The sequence below is a fragment of the Egretta garzetta genome, unplaced genomic scaffold (assembly GCF_000687185.1).
Source record: "Egretta garzetta isolate BGI_Z169 unplaced genomic scaffold, ASM68718v1 scaffold508, whole genome shotgun sequence".
Lineage (NCBI taxonomy): Eukaryota > Metazoa > Chordata > Aves > Pelecaniformes > Ardeidae > Egretta > Egretta garzetta.
In genome coordinates, this window is record NW_009260609.1 from 395,444 (window position 1) to 414,697 (window position 19,254).

A 19,254-nucleotide genomic window follows, 5' to 3' on the forward strand; every position below is an offset into this window, starting at 1 on the left:
GTACATAAACTAGCTTTTTTCCATTTAATCATTCTCTCTACAGTAGAGGCAAAACATCTTTAGCAAGCACTTGTGCAGCTAGTATTTGACATTTTAAGAAGAAACATACAAGTGAACCCAGGATTGTCAAGGGGCCATTCTCAGCTCTGTATCCTGCTTATCCTTATCCCCAGTGGAACTACTGATAATTATGATCACTGTTGCAATACACTCTATAAGCATCCTGCCTTGCCCTCAGAGAAAGCAGCAGCACTGCTACTGCCAGGCTCCATTAACTGACAACCAAACGTGCACAAAGTATTAGCTGTCACATGGGACAAGAGGATTCTAGGATGTAAGATTATGGAACTGCCAACACAATTCATTTTTATGAATATCAACTTCGTACTTATCCATTTCATTCTTGGTATAGAAGCTTCAGTACTAGGTGGTGAGACACAATTATAGTCAGTACAATGAAATTATACAATTGCTTCAGTAAACATTAAGAATAAGCAAAGCACAGTTAAGGGTAAGGTAAACAGTGACTAATCCCAGTGATAAGAGTTTTCAAATGTTTTCACTATTCAAATCTGGTAACATCCTACTGCAAGAGTTTTTCTAAGCAACTCTGCAAGTGGCAGCCAGAACTCCCAGCACTATTTAAGGACAAGAAAAAGGTACAGAAGCTCCACTTGCATACATGAGTTTAACACCCATTTATGAAACAGCTATAATATTGCCAGCTCAGATGCCTCAGCATCCATTTTCTTTAAAGATTCTTTAAAATGCACGTTAAGAGAAATGAAGAACAAAAACTTGCACACAGCAAGAGGCTATATAATGGTAGTGAGATCAAATCTAAACTTCAGATTATCAATAATATAAAACATGCCAAAATGGTTGCAAGTGATACTAAACTATCATTTCCAGCAAATGTGTTTCACCTACTTACTTTCTAGAACTCATTAGCCTAATTGGTTTAGAAAATAAAACCAAAGGAGTGACTATTTCTCACCTAGGAACTTATTGACAGCAGATGTATCTTGCACATCTGTCACCAAAGCTGCACTTCCCTCTCAGCATGTAAAGGGACTCGAGCAACAATTTTCAGTCACTCCAAAGTTAAAGGAAAAGGAAAGCTACAGAAGTAGTGGGCTCTGCAATACATTTTGTTATTGTAACATCTTTTTTTCAAGCTTGCTTCTACCATAAAAATCTGTCCTCTTGAAATTAAGGAATACCAAACTAAAAAAAAAAAGCTGTTTTAATTAAGCATCGAAAGGTTCTCCAATTATTAAGAACTCCAAGTATGTCTGCTCTAATAATTAAGAGTGGTATTGCCATGTATAGGCTACAATTCATGCCTGCCTGGACTAGTCTGCATAGAACACTTTATGGCTAGACAAGACACACTGAAGTCTATCCCTGTTCTTTAATTCCCAAATTCCCATACGTGAACTCCTCTGTCAGCCAGGAGCATGTGTCAGTGTAAGAGTAGACAAGAAACCTGCAAGCTAGAAAAAACTGCCTGCATTTTCTTTTTGACTGAACAGGCTGTCTATCATACCACCAGTCACCATTAAAAGTTCATTATTAGATTCAACATCCTTTCACAATCTTATTCTTCCCCAATGACTATTGATCTGAAAACCTTGATGAAAAACTCTAAAGGAAAAATGCTGAATCATTAGATGGTCAAGGAATTTGAACAAATAGCAAATATGCATTATAGAGCTATTTTCCAGCTACAAGCAACATAGGCTCATTAAAAACAGCTGCAACAGCCACTGCTATAAAAGTGTTTCCTCAAAGTGCATCAGATGGACTGAAGAACAGGTCCTGAGATTAAAGGAGAGACTTAGATAATTAAAATCTTATCAAGCATCTTCAGGCTAATACAGATTCATCAGACAGTTAAACAACCGGAACAAGCAGTACAGCTATTGCAAATACACCTATGCAGAACAGTTCTCTTAATACCTGGGGTTGAGGACAGGGGAAATAAGCCCTTTTTTTTTTTTTGAACAAACTTTATCATCACTGATTCCTGTGAAAAAGAATGTATTCTGAGTCTTAAGAGCTATTCCTTTAGCTTTTATCAGTAAAAATAGGGCTTAACAGCCTAAACAAGCAAGCCAAATAATTTACCCTTGAACCACAAAAGGCATCAGGAAATCAGCCCCAAGTCATTTAGTTTTTAATACTAAATTAAGTACCAAAGTATGAGAATGCTACTTTACTTCAAATTTAAAACTGATCCCAAATAGAAGGCGCATCTTCCAAAGAGACCTCTAATCACAGGGAGGAACATGTTTGTCAAGGTTCCCCCTTCCTCCTCCACAATGCCAGTGTTTCTGAAGGTATTCAGCCTCTCACATTTAACTGCTTTGATCATACAAGTTTGCTCCCTGAATCTGGTTTACCATTAAAACTCACGTTAGGAACTCACACACATCACTTTTTGCCCCCAGTAAAGGCAATGAGCTGCATAACTGAATTTGTCTAGTGACCAGTCAAAAAAGTAGCATACACTACTCGAACCTCCCCCCCCACCTCACCCCCCGAAGCACTAGGGCTTCTTGATTACAAAGAAGTTTGCTACAAGTCTCTAGAAAAGCAGACAGTGGCACAGATGTTTGGGTAAAAGGAGATGATAGATAAAAGGTGGTTCTTTACTTAAGCATCTGATTTTTGGAAGAGCAATCGTTATCTGAAGAATATTTAACTATAACTGTGCAATCAGGAGCCATACAGACATTCCCAACAAGCCACTCACAGGGCAATACAAAAGGCGATGCTGGTAGCTGTTTGCTAGGAAACACACATGGTAGTATAAGAACTTCATGGCCAAAGGAGTAGGAGGTGCCCTTCTCAGGAAGTACGTTGTGTCCAGCCTTTTTCAAGCAACCATTTCAAAAAGCCGTAAGGACAGATTAAGCCTCCTACTGACTAACACAAAAGAGAAAGGCAACCACTGCATCCCCACAGTAGGCATGTAGTCAAATGGAAAGTTACTTCACACATGAAGATGTCAGCTTGCTTGATAATGGCAGTGCTAGGTCAGGCATTGCCAAGACCTCTGCAATACAACTAAGAAGTTTGCCAAGTCAAATGACTTACCTGGAAAGTAGCATGAACTGCTGTGACAGATGACAGAGAACAGGCCCTTTACAATGACTTTGTATCTAAGGCAGCTTCCTCCAGCCTCACAAAGCAAACAAGTGGTAACACTGTACTGCCAAAAGCTTCCCTCCAAGCCAACCCTGCTGCACCAAGAAGCAAAAAACCACAGGAGAGGAGTAATTCAGGAATCGGGGTCGCAAAGCCCCCCTTACAACTTTGTAGTTTGAGGCAAGTACTGGGGTAACATCTGCCCTGACAGACTTGTTCTTGAGATGGTACTTGACGGATCTGCTCTGAGGACCTTTCTTTTGATGGGTGCAAGCAAAAATACAGGATTCTAGGTCAGTAGAGGGAAGGAAGAATGAGAACTGTTAGAATCATAGAATGTTTTGGGTTGGAAGGGACCCCTAGAGGTCATCTAGTCCAACCCCCCTGCAGGGAGCAGGGACACCGCTAACTAGATCAGGTTGCTCAGAGCCCTGTCCAACCTGGCCTTGAATGTTTCCAGGGATGGGGCCTCCACTACCTCTCTGGGCAACCTGTTCCAGTGTTTCACCACCCTCATTGTAAAGAATTTCTTCCTTATATCCAGTCTAAACCTACCCTGCTTCAGTTTAAAACCATTACCCCTTGCCCTGCACAGCTGTCTACTAAAGATTTCCCCCATCTTTCCTATAGGCCCCCTTTAAGTACTGGAAAGCTGCAATCAGGTCTCCCCGCAGCCTTCTCTTCTCCAGGCTGAACAAGCCCAACTCCCTCAGCCTGTCCTCATAAGAGAGGTGCTCCAGCCCTCAGATCATTTTTGCAGCCCTCCTCTGGACCCACTCCAACAGTTCCATGTCTTTCTTATGCTGAGGGCTTCAGAGCTGGATGCAGTTCTAAAGCCTTCAAGTTGTTCACTGGAAACCCCTCTTTCCAGGCTTTTTTTTTGTTGTTGTTTTTGTTTGGTTTTTTTTATTTTTTATTTTTTTGCTTGGGTTGTTGTTTGGATTTTTGTTTGGTTTTTTCATATATACCCACTTTAAAGTCCAAGTGGGAACACAGGACCTGCATTTAACTTTCAGCCTTACTCATCCCCATTAAGGAAAGCAAAACCTTACTTTGGAACTAATTCATCAGCTTATAAACAGACTCTGGCAATTACTTTGATTAATCTTTCTTACAGTAGCAACAGAAGACGACACATGTAACCTGATCCAGAGATCAGCTCAATGTTCAGGATATGGTAAGGAGTCCAGCTTTCCACATATATTCTCTTCACCCCTCCAGAATGCAGATATTGTTTGCCTTGTCTCTGGAGGAGTTGCCATATTCCCTTTCCTATTCGCTTACATGATTTTTACTGATCTGTCCCTGTTTGGCAGTTCAGCAGTCCTTACAGAAATACAAGGGAAGCGTCTTTGTTTCTTGACAGATTCACAAGGCAAAACCTACTAGAGGACTTATAGGACTCTCTGCCAAGACCACCCAAAAAAAGAAAAGAAACAAAAAAAGAAAAACAAACAAACAAAAAAAAAAGAAAATAAAATCTTCAGCATTAAGGAATTCTTCCTAGAAATCTAATATGCAAGTCTAAACTGCAGCATGGCAAAGCAACAGATCTCTATCACACAATAAACAGACTACAGAAACATTTAACCAAGACAAGCATTTAGCTAGTCTTCTGCTAAATTATAGGCCAAGAAAGCCTTCCTAAATTCACATGGCAAGCCTTCCAAGTTTCAAATTCAATACAGCTTAACAGCACCTTCCTGGCAGCCTATATTAAAGAGAAATTCACCTTCCATTAGCAGTTTCTCATGAGAGCTGAACTGTAATCTGACACTTATATAGACTCCTGTAGCTCATAGAAACTGTTAAATTAAGGAGATGGCCCACTGGGCCTCCAAAAGACACTATATCCTGTTGTCCTCAAGTTCAAGAAAAAAAAAAGTTACATCAGTGCAAGTAAAAAGATTTGTTAGAGCATGTTAAAAAACTAAAAGGCATAAGAAAGACAATACAAGTCTAACGTGACTGTTCCCTTTTCAAGCATATTTTAAAAAAAAAAAACAGGGTTTAAAGCTACAGATTTGCAAGAGGATTCTGCAAATTCTAAGACATAAACATAATAAATAATGCTCTTCTAACTTGCTAAGTAGCTTATTAAAAAAAAAGTTCAGCACTTAAACGCATACAGATCTGTTTTGCAGGATAGGCTCTTCATGTTCACCCCCATCTACACCCATCTCACAAGCTGATCTGCCACATAGAACTAGGGCATGAATATTCCAATATTGGCTGTACTAGCTGCCCCTAGGTAAATTATTCCCAAACTGGAAACTATTTCAAGGAATTAGCTTCATATAGTACTTTTTGAACAAAGCATTCAAGAGGATGCCTTCAATCTGTTGCTATGTAGGATATCTAAACTTACTCAAGATTCAGGCTTACCCCGGTGAGCATACAAGATCTCATTTTGAATACCATGTCCAGCTTTGGGAAGTGCCATTCAAAAAGACTGTGGACCAGCTGAAGGGTTGCAGCAATACGAATTACTTAGAATCACAGCATCGTTTAGGTAGAAAAAGACCTTTAAGGTCATCAAGTCCAACCATTAACCTAGCACTGCCAAGTCCACCATTAAACCTAAGTACCATATCTACCCATCTTTCAAATAACTCCAGGGATGGGGACTCAACCACTTTCCCGGGTAGCCCATTCCAATGCTTGACAACCCTTTCAATGAAAAAAACTTTTTCCTAATATCCAATTTAAACCTCCCTGGTGCAACTTGAGGCCATTTCCTCTTATTCTATTGCTTGGGAGAAGAGACCAACACCCACCTGGCTACAATCTCCTTTCAGGTAGTTGTAAAGGACAATAAGGTCTCCCCTCAGCCTCTTCTTTTCCAGGCTGAACAACCCCAGTTCCCTCAACCACTCCTTGTAAGACTTGTGCTCCTCACCAGCTTTGTTGCCCTTCCCTGGACACATTCCAGCCCCTCAATGTTCTTCTTGAAGTAAGGGGCCCACAACTGAACATAGTATGAGGTGCGGCCTCACCAGTGCTGAGTACAGGGGAACGATCACTTCCCTACTCCTGGCCACACTATTCCTGATACAAACCAGGATGCTGTTGGCCTGGGCACACTGCTGGCTCACATTCAGTCAACTGTTGACCAGCACCCACAGATCCCTCTCTGCCAAGCAGCTTTCCAGCCACCCATCCCCAAGCCTGTAGTGTTGCATGGGGTTGTTGGGACACAAGCGCAGTACCTGACACTTGGCCTTGTTGAACCTCATACAGTTGGCCTCATCCCATCAATGCAGCCTGTCCAGAGCCCTCTGTAGATCCTTCCTACCCTCAAGCAAATCAACATTGCTGCACAACTTGGTGTCATCTGCAAACTTACAGAGAGCGCACTCGATCCCCTTGTCCAGATCACTGATAAAGGTATTAAACAGAACTGACCCCACTACTGAACCCTGGGGAACATCACTCATGACCAGCCACCAACCACAACTCTGTGCCACCACTCTGTGGTGCCATTCACCACAACTCTTTGGGCCCAGCCATCCATTACCAGATATCTAAAGAAAAAATACTTATTAGAAAAGGTTGAGGAGCTGTTAAACAACAAGACAAAAGAAGTTTAATCCTAACAGAGAGAGGCTTCAGGAACAAACTGCAAACTCATCATTACTTTGTCTATCACTGGAGACAGAGTATGTTAAGAAAATCTCTACATTAGGAAAGTCTGTCAGGAAAACGCAAGTGAGACTGATCCCAATCTTCAAGGAAAAGGACTCAAACTCTAACATAGCCTTAATAGCAATTGAGCTTGGCAATTTTTTATGCTTAATGCATCTTGATAAGAATGGTCAGTGAAACAGCAGAGAATGGAACCTATAATTAGAAACTGATGATGATTTGGGACATCAACCTTGCTATCTTAATGTCCAAACATTTATCTTCCTCTATACTGATCCCAGCCAAGATTAAATAGTCCGTCGTTAACTACAATGAAAGTTTGAAGTTCACTTACACTTGTAGCCAAAAGCATTGATTATTTTAAGACAGGTTTGCAAACCATTACCAAAGAATAGGTTCAAGCAGGAGTCCTACTTTAGCAACAACATGGCAACCAGCACCTTCATATGATTTTGAAGTATTTACACGATAATCCTGTTTTTCCTTCAGATCAATAGCCCTGCTATGATACTGAGCATGAGCGTTTACAGACCAGAAATGCAAGGTAACTTTCAGTACTTGAAGAGAAACAGACAGAAACATGCCATGATTTAGAACACTTTCAAAAACCATCAAGCATAGTTTCTTTATGGGGAGCAAGAATGCTTATTTGTTTACCTGAACATGAAAAGTATTGCACAGTGTGGTTTTGGGTAAACTGAGGAGAATTCAGAGTGTAACTCTACAGCACAGACAATTTTGCTTTAAAAGAAAAGGGCCTAACATGATTTTTAAACATTTTTTTAAAGCTAATTGTTAAGAGTCATGTATTACAACCTTCACTTACTGTTATCCATTCTTTTTCCTGCCAGTAGTAACTTTTCATAGTTCCTAACCCAATATTCACTGCTTGGATTTGTACAAGCCCTTTACTTAGATAGTGGGCTTGTATTCAGACTGATTTGGAGGGATGACTACTTGCAGCAGCATACCATTTCCCCCTCCCCAATCTGTGTACATGCAGCACAAAGTGAAAACTCTAAGTTTTACGTAAATACTCACCAGCTTTTGTATCATTATCCCAATCCCATGCTTCTAATATTAATGTGAATGATCTCTGAAAAGAAACAAGACACCAGTTAGATAGTTATAAAAAACTACTGTTGCACACCAGACACACAGTGATTTGGAATAAGCAGATACTCCTGCTACAAGAAAGCCAGCTGAAACCAGTTAAAAAATTCACTTTTCTGCTGTCATGTGAAAGCCCTTGAAGGCATCTTCTCAAAAGCATGAAATATAACAGCATTAAAAATGGTGGGGCAAAGCATGCTAACAGCAAAACAAAAACATTCCCCCGCACACACCAAGGACTGAATTATTATTATTATTCTCCTCCCACTGCATCTAATTCTCAGCTTTGCTTAGCCACAGAAATCCTTTTCAGAAGTGGCCCTAAAAAGGTTTGAATGAAGCGAAGGGTTCTTAACGTTGAGAAACAGCTAGGATATTTAAGACTTAAGCAACTGAAGACCAAATGAAAGGAATAAAATCAGAGCCACCCTCTAGGAAGCACATGAAAGATAAGTCTATGTAACAGATCTTGTGTGCTGTTTTCCAGAAAAACATACCTAAAGAAGAAACACACAAAAATCCACCCAGCATTGATCAAGAATTTAGACTTCTTTCTCATTAAAGGGGTAGTGTGAAAAAAGGACCTGCAAAAGACACGGCACTAACAGAAGTTGTTAAAGGAAGCTCACTTGGTAATATTCTTTCCCCTGAGGAAAGAAGAAAAACACTATTTTGGACACTTTTAAAGTGATTTGGAAAAAACAAAGTCTTTACTTCACTAAAGCAAGGCTTCAGGCATTTTTCTTGCTTTTATGAGCAAATATGTAGGATAGTTGTTGATATTCAAATACTAAACTTATTTAGGAAAAAATTACCTTATGCATATATGTAATGTTTACCTGTTTTGAGTTTAACAAGAGCAGCTGTCAAACCCTTCAGCTTTGATAGTTCCCCACTTGTCCAAGTTAACATTGAGATTCTCACATACATTTAAAACCAAGGAAAAAACCTCCAAGAAGAGAAAGGGTTATTGCACCACTATTCTGAAACCCTCATGTATACATCTTTGTGCTTAGAGGCAAGCCACACCAAAAACTGAAGCTCCTTAAATACAGCAGAGCCAAGCCTTAATGGGTGCACAATTCACAGGCTAACAATCTATGAATTCACATGGACCTGGGAATGTTCAGCCAAGAAATTAAGAGCACTGTCTTAGGAAGGGTAGTATGTAAATATTCATCTGTCTTTCATAGGGTGCTTAGGACTATTTTACTGTTACATCAAGAGATGTACATTTTTGCTTTGAAATAGCTCCTAAGTGCTTTGTATGCCCTTCACTTCCCCACCAAGAAGGGTTGATAGCAATACTAAAGTCTCCCTGCTTTAGAACAGCAGCAGCAACAAGGAAGATCAGTGCAGTACCCTAAGCAGAAGGGCTCTGCCCGAGCTCCTTCATGACTACAGCAAGGAATTAGTCTGTTGAGAAATGTACTTAACCAAGCACGTATTTCTCTATTGCTTAGTTACATTAACACATAAACCACAAGCTATGCGCCTTTGAAAAGTGCTGCTTCTGTACTTTCAGCCTTCAGACATATACTAGGGAAGATTTTCCATCGCTCAAGGAAGGAAGGAAAAAGGAAGCTCAGCAAATGACTACAATGGACAGAGGAATACTTTGACTTGAACTGCCTTTAGAAAAGAACAACTGATGGAGATCAGCTGAGAAACTAAAGGCCTCTACTTCTGAGGTATGACAACATAGCACAACTCAATTCCATGCATTTTTTTGGAAACAAATGTTAGTGGAGCATTTCACTAGCTTCACCCTCCAACTCCCTGCTCTCCCCTGCCCCCCAATCTCAGAATTTAGGGAAGCAGGATAGGATCCTCTTGTACTCTGAGAACACTACCTGCCACCCCTCTCCTAAACTGCTACCTGAAAAATAAATGTAAAGTGAATAGTATCAGAAAATAAGTACTATATAGTATTGCCCTAACATTATCTTCCAGCAATTACAAGTCTCCTTATTTTGGGTCAAAAGTAGAAGTGTTAACCTAGGCACAATTCTGCAAATCAGTGCATGACCCAAAGCTCTGTTATCCACCTCTCCTGCTTTTAACAACTGATCTTCTAACATATCCCTCAGTTTTCCTGTGTTCCATTGATTTGTATTACAAGTACAAAATAGTGCTCAAGTGCTTCCAGATGTCCACTTACTCCCGTTATGCAAGTGCTGGTGTTTCTCACTGCAAATTGGCTGTTGCATCTGACTGCCCACACAGGCGAAAATTTAAGTTGGACTTGCTGTCTTCAGAAACAGATCAGTCAACTATGCCTTCCCATCGTTCCACTTGAAAGTTCAAGATTTGTATCTTTGCCAAGGATGCTAGGGAATTTTTGTGGGTAAAGAGAGCTCCACGCAATGCACTAAGATTTGTATATTTGCCAGGGATGCTAGGGAACTTTTGTGGGTAAAGAGAGCTCCACGCAATGCACTGTTCCAGCGTGCACATGCTGAAAGGTGTGAATGGGCATAAAGAGGCATTCTACCAATTTTAAGATGCTTAAAATAAGGAGCCCCATAGCTCTGGTAGCAAATCTGACCATGTAAGCTGGCGTTAACTCTGGAGTTGAAAATATTCCTCTACTACCTCACAGAAACCTAGTAGTACGTTACAAGCAATTATGACTGGTGCACAGCTCTTCTTCCAAGACAGGGAACAACTGAATTTCTTGGCCAAATAACTGACCTCTGCAGCCCGTGCTGCCTCCTGGTGGCAGGCAGGGCAAGGATGGGGCACTGCAAGCCCCAGGTTGCACAGGCCTGGTTTCAAGTGTTTGCTTTTACCCTCCTCCCACTGACGGCCATCAAGAACTATAAGCCCATCTATAAAAAGCTTAAAAGAACATACACAACAGAGACAAGACCCACACTATCAAATCCTTTTGCTTACTGGCATCCCATAGCCTCAGTTTCCCCACATCTACTTCTGGGTTAACAGGCAAGCATTTGGCTGTTTACACGTGAACAAGCATACAGAGTGTAACATTTTCAGAAGGCTTGTAGTCACACTTGTAGGAGATTAGAGATGTTATCCAAATGGCAGTAAATGGTACTGATAGACAGATGCGCATTTACTGGAAAATCAGTTTCAACTGGGACAGTTCTCAGTTGTGCAACTTCCTGCTTTCTACTGACAGTTACACAGTCACCCTTCAAAAACCCCTAACAGACATAGTAAGAATGTAATCAAGAGAGAAACTGATTTTTGCGGCTATTCTACCTCTAGAAAAGACAGTTATGGTTACCAACCCAACTTGTCATCTCTTCTTCACCTACAGCTAGTCAATAACTTCAAAGAGGAATTCCTCTCTGCAGTAGTGTGATGGACTGTCATGTTACAGTTACTACACCTGAGAACAGGAAATGGATCCTTAATCTACTGGGTCAAAAAAAAACCCCTCTTTCCCCCACCACAAGTATCAAGTCTTGCACAAGATCTGCATAAATTCTTTTGAATTTTGCACTTCAATTTAAAACAGCTGAAAACTTACAAAGTAGCATCAGTGTTACCAAATATGTTCATACTATGCTGCACTGAGAGCTTTCCAGTTATTGCTCAACTATCAGAAACATTTGTTTGACTATCAAAAGCATTTATGAGTGGAAATTTTAATATCCATACACTCACCTATACTGTAACCCTGCCCAGTAACCAGAGCGAGAGCTACAGGCTGAATAACACTAACGGATATAAATTCTGAAGAATACTTCTAGCTTACATAACAGACATACTCATTTTATAAGAGTTCTACCATTGGCTTGCATTAGTCCCGTCTGTGCTCTTCAACAGAAAGTCTCTAACACAGACTACGCTGCATGTCATCTGCTAGCAGCAACTGCAAGTAACTCTTCTGTAGCACAGATACTTACACCAGACAACACCTTTCTTAAATTGTGCTTCCAGAAAATAATTACAGAACTTGCATTAACTTAGCTCTTGTCCAGAATCTGAGGTCTACCCATACTGTGAATCTTTAAATGCCTCACATCATCCAGCAGTATGTTGGCTCTTTAATATATCTTTAATAAGAACAGGCTAGCTTAAAAGCTATTTAAGGCAGGAAGCTCTCCACTGAGGCTATGGATATACATATAAGTGTGTTCAAATTCCCACATAAATCTAACAGAAAACTCTTAAGTTTTGTAACAAGTATCCTAAAATGCCCCAAATTCATGAGTCTTTTATGCATAATACATGAACACCACCACACCCGCTTCTTTTCTAACTTGTGCAGAACTCTTGTAGGCTGATATGACCAGCACCTCACAACAGCAGGGCGTACACATTCCAGTCTGTTCTTACACACAAGAAAAAAAGGCTTTGTAAAGTAGCGTATGTTGTTTATTTCAACTACTACTAGCAAAATATTCAGAAAATATTTTAGAAGTGACCATGGCACAGGTTGGAGGGGAGTGTATGGGGGTGAACATCAAGCATTAAAAGTACACTTGTTTCTACTGACTTTGGTGTCTAGGTTTATCTTCCAGAGACAGTTGAACACAAGACGGCATTTGTGCTCATTAAGTCAAAAACCAGAAGATGTTAAAGGCTACAAGTAAGAAGAGCATCAGCGCACTTCTGCAGAAGAGCACAGCTTTATGAAAGAGCCATTTTGTAGGAGTTCACTAAATAGATATGCCAAGCAGTTTGGAAAGATACAAATTAAGCCTGTTTATCCTGGTGATGCTGCTTCAGTTGTGTTTTTCTCAGGATAGGTGTTGACAAAAGCAACTTCAAAGCATTATTCCACTGTTTACACTAAACAAAACACTCCCCATGCTATCCCAGCGACCTCCTTTCTGGGGAGGGGGGGAAACAAGACCTGTAATATTGGTTTGGCATTGTCTTTTCATGAACTATTAGTATTACCTTGATATTCGCAAATCAACATTCAAAAGGGCTTTATTTTTTTGGTAAGCCAGACATGTCAGACTTTTCAACCCAAGAAAGATAATCAATCTGCTGACAGCACTTTCAATCAGATATAGAACTTGCATTCTCTGACTCAAAAGTCTGAAAAAATGCAAAAAGCTAAGGTTGAGCTGAGATCCATACTTGACATTTTCTGCATCAATAACAAGCTGTTGTATGTAAAAATACCTTTATTCTAACAAAGAATTATCAATTTCATTTAAATAACAAGACTGACTGGAGTTTTTACAGGGAAAAACCTCAGAATAAATCAGGAAGCTGCTATGAAGTAGAACAAAATGTGGCTCCTAAACAAATCCAGAGCCCATGTTATCTTCCTGTTCCACAGTCACACAGTAAATGCAGGGTCTCATCATCAGTAAGTACCATTTCCTTTCAAATCTCCATCAAGGATAAGCAACGTTTGTATTTGAACACTCAGACTGTAAAAATAGGTCAAACAACAGCAGCATATCACTATTCTTATTACTAGTCTAATTTTGTAACTTCTGGAATAAGTCATCACCAATATTTCTTGTAACCAAGTCCATTAAGTCTTGATCAGCATGGTCAACTCTCAGATTTGCTTTCCTAAGAAACTTCTAGACAAACGAGGCAAGCACAGGTCTGGGGGTTCCTCCCCACCACCTTTTCTTTCAGCACCTCTCCCCCTCCCCCAAATAGCCTGTTTGTCATGGAAAAAGCTGACTTGAAGGCAAACATACTCCATTTCCTTCCCCAGGAGCTCTGCAGCTAGGCAAGTTCTTACAACTTCCTCATGAATAAGCCAGAAGTGCAAGGGGAGTAAGGAAGATATGATGAAAGATTCTGACAAGGTCCAGGACTCATCTTCAACACAGGTTTAAGGGCAGACAGACAGAACAAGCCTGCGGGTTGATCTTTTAAGGAACAGCCATTATAAAGACATAATAGAGTCCTTTACTGAAGGAATAAGTGTTCCCTATTTCAGATGGGGAAGGGGGCTGTTTTTTGAAAATTGAACAATATTTCAGCCACACTCACATGCAAGAACTTGTCTGCTGAATGCAGAGGCCATTCCACCACGCAAAATCATAACGATGCCCATCCTCTAAACCCTCAATTTCATTTGAGAAGTAAGCACCACTGGCATAGCAAGTCCTAAACAAAAGCCTTCCCTTTGGAAACCAGGGCCAAACCCATTTTGTTAGGAGTGCTGTGGAAGGCCAGGTTACAGTACCGCAAACATCAACAGCAGATAGCAGAAAGCAGCTGAGCAAGTTGAAGCCTTCTGTTTGAGAGCAATTACTGCAGTTATACTCCTCTTGGCCCAGTCACAAAAGCGAGATGGTATTTACATGCTTTGGAGCCCTACTGTTGTATGAGGGGAACTCTTTATGAATTAGCCCCACCTGACAATCTTTAGGAAGCCTGAAAAACTGTGGGGGGAAGGGAGATGGGGGTATTTTTTGCCATGGTTAACAGCCAAGAGGCTGATATGTCTGCCTACACGAGTTTAAGCACTTCATTCCACTCCTCCCTCAAACTCAGCGAAGTCAAAACTGGAGGGGCGTGTATCCATATGGGGGTGGGAGGGGGAAATCTAGATGTCTAGACTATTAAGACTCATTTCATTGCAAAAGGAGCACAAATAAAAACAACAGGTGAACAAGTTAGAGTCAGTCTTGGAGTTGTTACATCAAATTTAACACCCAGGTAGCGACTCACCTCCAATTTAAGGAAAATTACCAAGCAACTAGGTGGAAGAATCCTACCAACAACCAGCTGCATACATCTAAAAGATAAAACAACTTAAAGAAGGAACTCAAAGGAGTATTACAACATCTGTTTGGCAGTGCCCAGGGCTTTATGAAACAGGAGCATAGTGAGCTTCTCTCCAAGGTGATCAAATTACTAGATCACGACATACCTTACCAGATGATATATCTGTAGGAAGATCTTCAAGTGAAGGTTTGAACATGCTCAGATCCTGCTGCAATGGCAGAATGCAACAGGAGTTTCTCAATATGACAGTCTTGATATATCATGGGACAGCAACCATTTTAGCTGTGAAGTTCTAAAAATCATCTGAAGTCACACATTAGCTTTTGCTAACGCCTGTAGAAACAATGACCCATTTTCAGGTAGCTCCCAAGAGGCCAAAATGCCACGCCTCTGACTAGTGCTCCTCAAGGGAGAACGTTAGTCACCTCAGACCACATACAGAGCAAAGAGAAAGCTCTCTGGAGACCAAGCTACATGTGAGGAGCTAAACCATTGGAAGAAAGACTCCACAAGCTTCTCGTAACTTAGCACCCTAGACAGAAACTCAAAGCAAATCTCAGCCAATTCAACCTTGTGACAAATGACATCTTAGAGACAGCGTGTTTGCTCCCAACAGCTCAGTAGTGGCCCTGACCTTTGATGGCACCCTCTGTCAGACAGCTGCTGCACACAGCAGCAGCATCCTCAAGTAAGTGGGAAGCATGCACCTCACTAACAGTTTTCACAGTGCCAGAAGCAAGTCATTAGCTTCTTAGAAAAACTGCCGATTCATGTAGTAGTAGTCATGTCAGGACCTAGCTGAAGAAAAGCTGATCTGCTAGCTACTCTCAGCACACAGGACACTAAAGGTTCTAGAAGAGCCCCTCCCTATTTCAAAGCAGTGCCTTTCACCATTACAGGCATAGCAGCAATGCTAGTCCAGTGGAATAGAAGTAATTCCTGCCTCAGCTTTTTATAGCCATCTGCTATTCATCCCCACCCTACTCCATCCCCCCTCCCCTGATTCCAGCACACACACATCTCTGCTGTACTCAGGGAGATTACATTCCAACTCTGAAGTCCAAGCTGTCAACTGTGGTCACTTAAATCTGAACAAACACCACAGGACTGGCTTCCAAATCACTTATTTCCCTTATACTTCCAGAACTAAACGAACAAAAAAGTATCAGTGAAAACTTAACTACTCAGCTACAAGGGCTCCTGTGATAACTTGCCTTTGCTGAGGTTTTCCAAGAAGAAATGAGAAGAATATCGATGTTTAATACCAATCCAAGCTATCAGCTACCACATTTACCAGTTTTGTTGAAACACTTCTATTTTACTGCAAACACCTTCTACCTGTGCCACCTCCTGTGTACCACAAGTCTCAACAAAAGTATCGGTTTATAAAACTAATCAATACATCACAAGTGACAGATTTTTTTTTTTTTTTTTGCTAACTGGCTGAGCAAGCATAATGCTCATGAGAAGAATAATAAATTTAATTTTAGGTGAATGATCAGTAACTACAATTTTTTCTAGCAACTAGAATAGTCGCAATTCTAAGAGGTCTTGAAACCAGTTCTCAGACTAACATATACACAGTTTAATCTCACCAATGATTTCTTTCTCTTTTCACGGTATCTTTAAGAATCCTTTGTACCAGTTGTCATAATGGGAATACAGTATTTCAAATCTTGTCATTTAAACTTCCAACCTTGCTGAATGCAAGCATGTTTTTGGAGAGCCTCATAAAATCCTGAGTTAATGACACTTTTGAGTTTGTTGTTCTGTGCAAATTTGTATTGATAAGCAAGGCTGTCAATTCCATAAACAGCTACTCCTTTAATCCACCAAAGCCAGCTTGTTTCTAGCTAAGCAAGTTCCCTTCACAAGCTCAACACAAATTCTTTGATCAAGAGCTCTGCTCTTATCCATGTCTTGACTACTTGATATTCAGAAGTCAGTTGGGAAGCACACCCTGGCTAGAAGGGGAGGGTAGAGAACCAGGGGAAAAACAAGGAAAAAGACATTCAGTGTTATGCCACTGTGTGATTCCATAACTGCAGGTGGTTCAGAGAAGCAGTGCGGTTCTCCTGTTCTCCCTCTCCCAAGAGATGGCATGAATAGCATCCCCCAAGAGGGGATCTTGGAAATCAAAGGTCCAGAGAAAGGCAACAAGAAGGAACAAAGAAACAAAAGATTGCCATGTGATAAGCAAAAAAGCTGGTCAAAACTCAGCCTGGAAGAGACAAGCTGAGTATGTGATAGAAGTCTACAAAGCTACAAAAGGCCCTGGGGATGGTTAGGAACAGATCATCCATTTTCTCATTCCTGACAAGAACTAAAGGGCATCAAAATTAAGCTAACAGGAGCCATGGTCACAAGAAAAGAAATAAGAGAAGATGGTACTTTGTGCAAAGCTTGGCAAAAATGTTACAAAGATTGCTTAAGGGCAAAGTGGTTTTAAGAGCTTTGTGGGTCCAAAGACAGACTGGCACAAATACTAAGTAGAGATCAATCACAACTAGTTCAGAAGTTCCCAGGTTGAAAACAAAGCTTGGGAGAATGAAAATAATTTTTCCATGTTCTTACCCTCAGAATTCCATGGACATTCCCTTATGTTCCCTGAACTCTGGTTGCAATATGGGTGCTGTTCTGAAGCACATATTCCGCTTTTTCCAATGGCTGACATTAAAACAAGAGACTACTAAAAAAAAGTTTACACTGTAGAATCTTGCATGCCTGCCCAGGCCATCAGTATCTACCCCAGGGTAATCAAAATTGTGACCATGGAACATTAGAGGGGAAAAAAAAAGGGAAGCCAGGAGAAACAAAACCCAGTTCTGAATTAGATTTAGAACTCAGAACTCCTGTGTGAAAGCCATGACAGGAGTCATGATAATTGAAAAGTCTAAATAAGATTCTCCTTTTGCAATACTGAAATATCACGTGAAATAAAATAACTGCAAAAATCACCAAACCATGTAATGCAACACATACATAGCAAGCCACGTACCTGTTGCAGTAGACGCAACAAATGCTATTCAGAAAAAAGACGAGCTGAGCTACAGCTATTAACTGGGAGATCTTACTATTTGGAATAAAGGTTTAGAGGACTATGGGCTTCTGAAACTTCCCCTGACAGAAGTGTAATTCAGACAGTCTTTTAAGAGCGATTAAGTCAGGTGACACAAAGCAGAACATACTGTCATCCAAGGCAAGATAAGAGAAATGCACAAATACATCAAGCATTTATCATTAACTTGCTGAAGATTGACAAGTGTCAAGTGAAATACTAAGCTTCCTGATGTTATAGCAATTTTTCACAAGAGAATTTGTCACCACATTTGTGATAAAAATCCTGTTTTAACCGTAAGAAAGCCAGTATTTGTCTTGGGGAAGATTAAAGTGAGGTTTACACAGAAAGGTAACTGAAATAATTAGGCAATTCATCTCCAGACTTTAGCTATGCTATTTACAGTAGTCAAAACCAACCCCTACTGGCTTCTATGTAACATAAACGAAGGCTGGTGCTATTCCTAGTTACTCTTGTGCTGCTAGGAAAGGGATTCTGCACTGTCTGTATGTCACTGAGCCAAGTATCACAGTTGCAGATAGACATGTTCTTCCACACCAGCTGAAGCAGACACAAGAAGTACCTCCCTCATTAAAAGCTGAACCTCTCAGTCACTCAGGAACCAGTCTCTCTAAGAAGGAGCAAAACAGCTCTCAAAGCATCACCGATATTCTCCAGGGGGAATTAGGGGAAGAATAGAATAGGAAGGGGGAAGATTATGTTAGCATGACTAGCACAAAAGCTTTGAAGGCAGAGCATCTGAGACAGTCTGGAAATAACAGCTACCAAGAAAGAAGTGTTAGAACTTTAAAGCTGGAAGGGAAAAAAATAAAAAAGTAGAGACTTACTGCAGATGCTTCCCTAACTTGACTGAACCACCTCAAATGCAATGCTGCTATCTGTAAAACCTATCTTCAAATATTGTAAGAAATCCTTATTATTACTTAGGATCCCAGACACAAACTACAGGAAGAAGATCCAGTCTCTTCAGCAAGATCGACTGACTAGATTTCCAACAGATGCTCCTGGATACTCTGCATGGATACCTAGAGTACTCCTGATAAAGGGAAGCAGTAGATACATACACTTAGCTCTTTGGACCTGCCTCAGTAACTATGGACCTGACAGACCCTAGGCTCAGTCTGGGGCTCAGACAACCACGGATTCAAAATTTGAGCCAAGATCAGAATCCTTGGTGACCTCAGGAAACACGTTTTAGGCCAAAAAGAACAGGGGTGGGAAAGCAGGAATTAAGACATCACAGGCCTTTTGGGGACATACCTATTGAGGTAAACCTATTTCAGGTAAATTTTTGATTTGCACTCTTGCACACTGTCCAGTAGGGAAAAAAATGCCGTAAACATTTTTGTCAGTACCCACAGAAGACCTTCTCCTTCGGGTTTCTAAAAGTCATGGGAAAAAGCTTCCAGAAATTCAGTACCATTCAACAACTAAGTAAAACTAGTTTTTTTTTCTATGTAGAGGACACCCACCCCACCACACACATTCTAATCTGCAAAGAGCATGGCAGATTTTGCCTGCATCCTTAGATCTGCTGGACTGAGGCCTGGTATCCCACAAAAAGCTTTAGGCATGTGGAA

At 40.7% G+C, this 19,254-nt stretch overlaps 1 protein-coding gene across 1 annotated transcript in view; it reads right to left on the reverse strand.

Moving 5' to 3' along the window:
* The window catches only part of JAG2 (jagged canonical Notch ligand 2), a 73,635-nt gene that overhangs the window by 35,712 nt on the left and 18,669 nt on the right, over nt 1–19,254 (reverse strand). The window contains exon 3 of the mRNA XM_035900390.1: nt 7,840–7,894. Coding sequence (XP_035756283.1) covers nt 7,840–7,894 — 55 coding nt within the window. The remainder of the gene's footprint in view (nt 1–7,839; nt 7,895–19,254) is intronic.